The following is a 7,798-nucleotide window of genomic DNA, read 5'->3' on the forward strand; positions in this document are numbered from 1 at the left end:
ATAGAGATAAAGTTTGACAAATGGACAAACAGCAAGGGATTTTATTTTATTCACAGTGTCTGTGGTGGATTATAGGAGTTGTCCTTTCAGCAGATCCTGGCTAGAGGAGTTATATATGATCTAACTGATGACCTTAATAAACAGAGGCTGTTTGTCTGTGCTCACTGTTGAGGCACAGAGAAAGAAAAGAAAAAATGGGAGAGACTAGCGGGAAAGGGAGGGAGAGGCAGGCAACCAGGATAAAGTTACCTGTGCACAGGTGACCTCGTCGCCATGGGCAGTGGATTAGCTGATTGTTAGGTATCAGGTAACTCCTCCTGTAATATTGAAGAGGGTGAAAACAGCTTTGTTGGAGCCCAGAACAATAACCCATTTGCAGCATGGTCTGTGGGTCTCACGGGGAGGGGGCCACAGAAAACTCCAAATTCCACCTTTGTATTGTGCCTATAAATTAGACAGGAAAGGACCACGATTGTTCCCTCAAAGAAGATGTGTGGTACATTTTTCATGGGGGCTGAGGACAGTTGCTATTTTTTTTTTATTTCTTTTACTGCTCCCTTTGTGTGTAAAAACCAGGACATGCCTATATCTAAATAGTTGTGGATAATTTTTGTCCACAATTTCAAACATGCAACATAAAACATACTTGGGTGTGCAGTAAAAAAGGGGGGAACTCCCCCAGAACTCAAGCCTTATTAAAAACACTGACCTCTGATCTTTCAGATGGTTTCAAAGCTGACATTTAATGCGGCGCAGCAGACTGCAAGCCATATGTAACATGACCTGGGGAGCACGGTACTCCACTGCTCCACGTCCCACTAATGAGAGGGCAGGGGTCAGCGGGTACCAGCCTGCTCGCACAGACCCACCACTACCGGCCAAGGCCTGAGGAGAGGACTTCTCCCTGCTGGCAGAATCTAAATCTACTCTCTGCTTGTCCGAGATTGTGGAAAGTAGGTGGTGTTTATGAACCAGAAGGAATAAATGTCCTCAACCCTTGTAACTTTTTCTCTTACCTCCACTTAAAATAATTGAGTTGTTGCTTGGCAGGGTAGAAGGTATGTGCACTTCATCATCCAGTAAGGGAAAGGGAAGTTGCAACGAGCATGACTGACTGGTTTGTTCTGGGACAGAAAGTCATAGGGATACTTTGAGGTGTGCATGTGTGAATGTGACACACTCACACATGCTCACACAGAGGCAGCAGCTGGGAGGCAGCATCAGGTCCAACAGCACAGTATATCTCCCAAAGAGAAAAAACAGCACTTTGTAACAGGAGCAGTAGCAGATGAGGACTGAAATGATCAGTGGAGACACACACACACACACACACACACACACACACACACACACACACACACACCTGCTCAACACTGTCTGCCTTCTAAAACTTTGTCATTTACTAAAACATGCGCGACAACTCATCATCTGACTGATAGCACTGTCATGGCGCCCCCTCCCTGCCAACAGGCACACATGGTATGGCAACACATTTCGTATAAATCCTTCCTTTTGTTTATTTATGTGTTTGTCTCCCCATCTGGTTTGTTGACTTACTCCAGCCCTGCAGCAAAAACAACAACAATCTCTAAACAAATGATCGTTATGCCCGTGGCGTGTTTACCGAGCAAAGCACTGTAAAAGCCGAGGCCATAATTGCATATTTGTGGAGGTGGTCCTCTGAGGAAATGCGTAATGATTTTGATGGGGGGGCTAACCCCAGAGCACTTGTACCAGGTCTAATTTTCCAACATGACAGGAAACTCTGTTAAGCTGATAATTGCAGCTCCAATTTCATTTAACTCACTCATGTCAACAGTTGTGTTTTGTTTTGAGAGAAGGAGCTGCTTTTTTCTCACTGCCAGTCACCTTCCAGAATAAACCGCTTTAACTCTTAATTAAAGACACATTTAGGGCATCTTGGATTGACCAGAATATGTAACCCTATGATGTACTATCGATTAGATTAATCAATTTGTGCAGTTTGTTAAATGTAAAGCCGATTATTATGTATTTTGGATGTATTTTATGTATTGTATGAGAAAATAAATAAATTCCCACGTGTATGTAGGAATGTTTGTGAAAAACAAGCTTGACGTATATTAAGATGCTTGTTTATGGTGATGTTTGGAATAAATAAATACATTTTAATTGTATTTTTTTCCACAAAAAATAAAGAAGACAATGCCCTGGTGATCAAATCGGACATTTGTCACATAATATAAACCGTATCGGCTTCCCAGTCGATACAGCTGAAATAGCACTTCGGATTTAGATAAGAAAACCATCTGTTCAGTGAGCCAGTGGTCGTTTCAGTTTTCCTCCATTTTCAAAAAAATAAACTCTCCAATAGGAAAAACCTTTTTTGATGGAATTTTTATGAAGTGTTCTCTGGTGCTTTGAGTTGAGACTTTTTCTTTCTCCCGTTTTCTCCCACAGGACCGGAGTGTCAGTCACCGTTACATTCGTCTTCCCAGTAGTGTATGATGCAACGAATTTCTCTAATACAGCTAATGCACCTATCAATAATTAATACGTCGTTTTCACCTCCAAATTGCTATCATGAGGTGGAATAATTCAACAAGCAAATGGTCCACATTTCTCTTGAGGCCGACCTCACATTAAACCAGTTTAATGAGAAATGGCAAAACGTTTATTTTCTCGGGGTGAAAACACTGTGACTCATTTGAGTTTCTCTGAAAGGCAAAGACTAAAACCTGGAACATCCATGATATGTATGAGCCCTCCGCCTGTAGGAGAGGCAGGCTGAAATAATGCGGGTGGGTTTTTTTTTTGTTAACACAGGACTTTACAACGCAGAGGAAATAAAGAGAATAAGGAATCACTGCTTCCTCTACATCCCCCTTTGAGAGGAGTAACGAGTGATAGTCTACCTAAGTATTGCATTACTAGTCGGGTATGAGGAACCCAGCACTGGCCGGAGCAGAGGCAGAGGCGGAGAGTCCACATCTTGAAATAATCTCGCCCCCCGGGCTGCTCGGGTTAAAGGAGGAGGCGCGGCGCAATGTGGTAGAGATATTAGAGAAACCCGAGAGCCGCTCATCAGACAGCTCATTTACTGAAGCACTGAGGTTTTACACACAGCCCGAGCGCTGCCATAGACCCCGAGCTCAAGTGGCCTGAGGGCCTGTGTCCAACATTTACATTAAAAGATATACTAATTTAATAATGCTTAAACAACATATAGCATGAATGTTGAGACAGCAGGCCGTTTGCCCAGAAACATGATAATGAAGCTTTTTTTAAATCAACTTTACATTTATAATGTAAATACTAACGTGTTACATAATTGGGTTTTTTCTTTATTATTGCAAAAAGGTATGTGTCTATTGGTCCTCAGCACTGCAGAATGATGACACAGCTACAAACAATGGAGAAAAGAAAAAAATGAACCCCAAAACCACACAGGTTTCAGCACGGTGAGACAGGCCTGTTCAGGAGGAAATTAGCTGTTGTAGGTCCAGTCTAGCAGGCTACGTGATAAATAATTAAATAATATACATTTACATTTTAATGTTTTCACATGCCCACATTATTGAGATTTTTTTGAATTTTGAAAATCATCTTAAACTCATTTGTCCATTAAATAATATAGGTTAAATTAGAAATATGGGATATTCCAGAGTGGATCTGGTCAGAGCAGATCTCTGCTTTTTTCAGGTGTATTTCGCCACAAAAACAAACATTTTATCTATATAGTGTATATGTACAATATATATAACTATAATTTTCTAGGTCAAATCTTGTTCCTTAACATATTGAAAGGGAGCTTGGTCGCAGACTCAGGTTCAGATAAATAATGTGATCTATATGACTCAAAACTAACAACTGCCAACCCGGGCCGCATCACCAAGAACCAGAGTGGCAGAGAACTCATTTACTAATGGATTGGTTTAGTGTTTCACCCCACAGAAAACAATGGAGCCAGTGCTGTGCCCGTCTAATCCTTGAAATATAAATGTAGGCTGCAGACTGAAAGGACCTCTTCAAACACAGAAAATAACGATAAAACAACAAATGTGTCTGTTACATCTGTCCACACGGTATTTAATCATTTTAAATCAATGAATAAATGCTAATACATTTTCTGTATAAACAAAACTGACTCTCACTAATACAGCAACACAATTGCAGCTTGGCATTAGTGCAAATTCTAAAACGTCTTTATTTTGCCAATGTATACTAAGAGGGAAGTGTGAAGACTGCGAAATATGTGCGTGTTTGTCCGGTATTTCCAATCCTGATTTATTTTAGTAGACCGTGTGGCATTTCATCTCAGCCTCACTCACCCACGCACACACACACCCACACACACCCACCCACACACACACACACACACACACACACACACACACACACACACACACACACACACACACACACACACACACACACACACACACACACACACACACACACACACACACACACACACACACACACACACACACACACACACACACACACACACACACACACACACACACACACACACACACGCACTTAAGTGGCTGATTTCCTACTGGTGGTCTATGTCCCATAACACGTTCGGCAGGTAGTAGGCTATGGGTTTTTCATATAAAAGACCTGCGTAATGGCACGGATGGACCGAACAATCATAGGAACTTATTAAATTATATCACCTCATAAAATAAACGCCTTCGGTAACTAGTAGACTATAAAGGGGGACACAACAAAATGTTCAATCTGCATGTAATTAAGGTGGTGGTGGGCGTCACCCATGATCAGCTGTGATGGTAAATAAACCTCCAGTTGGCGAAACAGCCCAAAAATAACCTGAAGATTATTAATTGTATGTAGGCATATAGTTTTTATTATTATTAAAATGCTTTGTACTACCATCGGCTGATTATGTGAGCGGTTTCAGCCTTTAACAGTGGATAAACTTGCCATCACAGATAAAAAACTTTGTGTTTTTTGTGGGTTCACCCTCCACTGACTGTGATTATACTGATAACGTATAAAGATGCAGTGTGTGGTTTGACCCACGTGGGAAATCTGGAAGTCCACATGGTCGCCACCATTACAGAAGATGTATATTCAGAACAGGTTAATAAGGCTTTTTAAGAGGTCTGTAATAATTGATTAGTGTTTAGGTACTGCTCTGCTCCCTCAGCTACAGCGGGAGAGGGACTGTGGGGGCGGGAGGTGGGAGCGCTCCAATTTCAGCCCCTGACGCACTGCCTCTGGGGAGGAAACGGAGCTGCAAACTCAGTCCTGCTCTGCTGTTCACGGTGCAGGGCAGAGGGAGAGCCAATCACCGAAACGCACAGGCTCCCTTTAAGCCTGACATATCTCCAACAGGAACAAATTGTCCCAACAATCAACATCCCAATCTGCTGCGCGCATCAGGGGCTGGAGTGGAGTGGATAGCCTATAGGCCTGTGCTGTGTGGACGGATTGCGCTGGATTGCATCGCGACAAGAAACTATAAACGACAGCTATCGTTTTGGATACCTAGGTTTAGGCGGAGGAGCGAGCTCGGACATCATGTCTATATTACCGTCATTCGGGTTTACGCAGGAGCAAGTGGCGTGCGTTTGCGAGGTGTTGCAGCAGGGAGGGAACCTGGAGAGGCTTGGTCGCTTCCTGTGGTCTCTACCCGCTTGTGATCACCTCCATAAGAACGAAAGCGTCCTCAAAGCCAAGGCGGTGGTGGCCTTTCATCGGGGGAATTTCAGAGAGCTTTACAAGATCTTGGAAAGTCACCAATTTTCTCCGCACAACCACCCGAAGCTGCAGCAGCTCTGGTTGAAGGCGCACTACGTGGAGGCGGAGAAGCTGCGCGGCCGGCCGCTCGGAGCTGTAGGGAAGTACCGGGTGAGGAGGAAATTTCCGCTGCCCCGTACGATATGGGACGGCGAGGAGACCAGCTACTGCTTTAAAGAGAAGTCCAGGGGCGTCCTGAGAGAGTGGTACACGCACAATCCCTATCCGTCCCCGCGGGAAAAGAGAGAGCTGGCCGAGGCCACAGGACTGACCACCACGCAGGTCAGCAACTGGTTCAAAAACAGACGGCAGCGAGACAGAGCCGCAGAGGCGAAAGAGAGGTACGTGGAACTGACACAGCATCGGTGCTGCCTGTCATTCATATTATTTGCATGTTTCAAGAGCAAATTAAGGTAGACCTTCGAGTCAAAATGAAATATTGCCCAAATGTGGCTAGAAGCCTAAGTATAAGAAAGTGCAGGACGCACAGACTTCATAGTCATACTGTGAGAAAGTGGCAAGGTAGAATTTTTTTAACTAGAAGTTTCAACTTGTTTTTTTGCTTTTCATTTGCATAGGCCTATGTCTATACCCCAAATCAGACAAGTCCAGATAAGAGTGATTGTGGGTAAACAGAAGTGTGTTGTTGACAAATAAACATGGGCTTTCTACAGAAACTGCCTAACATCAACTTAACATATTAACACATTATAAACTACATGAAAAACTGATAAATGAAGATAACGTCGTGTTTAATTATGTTGGGGGAAAAATATATGAAAAAGCAATAGGATATTTTTGGAGAACTTTCTAGTCTTGAGATATAAAGGTTAAAAATGGGTTACTGTGGTGTAAAATAACAAGTGGTTTAACAGGCTTGTTAAGCTATCGGGAAATATCCAACAAGAGAAATAAAATATGTAGCTTATATAAAATTGCAGAGAAGACAAAACTCTAAACTCTGATTAGTTTTTTCTTTAAGGCCAATAGGCTATAGTGCTATGTTTGATGCTACTGCAAAAATAATATATGGCTGTCTTCTATCTCCAAAATATCATGTCAACATACGGATTTAATGCCATCTTCCAACGTGTCTCTCCTTTCCAGAGAGAACAGTGAAAACAGCAACGCAGGCGGCAACAAACAGAACCAGCTGTCCCCGCTGGACGGAGGAAAGTCTCTCATGTCCAGCTCGGAGGATGAGTTTTCTCCACCTCAGAGCCCCGACCAGAACTCAGCGCTTTTGCTTCAGGGCAACATGAACCACCCCGGGGCCTCCGCTTACCCCATGTCCGGCCTGGGGCCCCCACAGTCGGTGCACAGCATGCACGGACACCCGCACCAACTGCAGGACTCCTTGTTGGGACCTCTAACCTCCAGTCTTGTGGATTTGGGCTCTTAAAGAGGCTGCCAGATTGTTCTATTTTACAACAACAAAAACCCGAAAAAAAGAAGACTGATAAGTGTATCAGATTGAATACATGTATAAAATAACACTATAGTAGCCTACCTTATAATATAGACTGACTTGTCTGTCGTTAAATTTGGTTAGAACAAAATTCCTTCTTGCGCTTAAACATGTATATCCCCACTGAAAGGAGCTTTTCTCATCTCCTGCACATGGAAACACAAACAGGGCCTGTCTGAAACTCTTAACTCAACGAAACACTTAACTGGACTGCCCATTTGCTTAATTTATGATATTTTGTTGAGATAAAAAGAATTATAGCAACCTCCTGCGATGGAAACTATGAGGTACCGTTTTCATTAGAGTCATGGTAATTAGTTTCCAATAAAACAAAAGTAATACATTTGTCTCTGTGTTATTTCTGTATTAAAAGAAAAAAAAAATAGACAATGTATCCTGGCCCTCAAACATATGCAAACCAAATAATCATTAACAAATGAACATTAATTAATCGTGAATTGAAGAAATAACGTAATTAATTTTTTTATAAGGCCTAATTTTATTTTGTTGTTGTTGACTTAAAAATATATTTTGCTTGCTGCTTAGAATGAGTGTATCTTTAAAAAAAATGCCAAAATG

The 7,798-nt window shown here is 42.4% G+C and overlaps 1 protein-coding gene across 1 annotated transcript; it reads left to right on the forward strand.

Annotated features, from left to right (window-relative positions):
* The first annotated feature begins 5,243 nt into the window (after nucleotides 1–5,243).
* On the forward strand, nucleotides 5,244–7,562 carry LOC116670102 (homeobox protein six1b). The gene is made up of 2 exons (XM_032500413.1): nucleotides 5,244–6,092; nucleotides 6,859–7,562. The coding sequence occupies exons 1-2, from the start codon at nucleotides 5,533–5,535 to the stop codon at nucleotides 7,151–7,153; spliced, it is 855 nt and encodes a 284-aa protein (XP_032356304.1). The 5' UTR covers nucleotides 5,244–5,532; the 3' UTR covers nucleotides 7,154–7,562.
* Nucleotides 7,563–7,798: the final 236 nt, after the last annotated feature.

The sequence above is a fragment of the Etheostoma spectabile genome, chromosome 20, assembly GCF_008692095.1.
Source record: "Etheostoma spectabile isolate EspeVRDwgs_2016 chromosome 20, UIUC_Espe_1.0, whole genome shotgun sequence".
NCBI classification, from domain to species: domain Eukaryota; kingdom Metazoa; phylum Chordata; class Actinopteri; order Perciformes; family Percidae; genus Etheostoma; species Etheostoma spectabile.

What these genes read in the sequence shown, in the direction of transcription:
- LOC116670102 (XM_032500413.1), top strand. Translation starts at nt 5,533, where the DNA reads ATGTCTATATTACCGTCATTCGGGTTTACGCAGGAGCAAGTGGCGTGC. An exon ending in GCCGCAGAGGCGAAAGAGAG is followed by an intron (nt 6,093 to 6,858) that starts GTACGTGGAACT and finishes TCTCCTTTCCAG; the next exon opens with AGAGAACAGTGAAAACAGCA.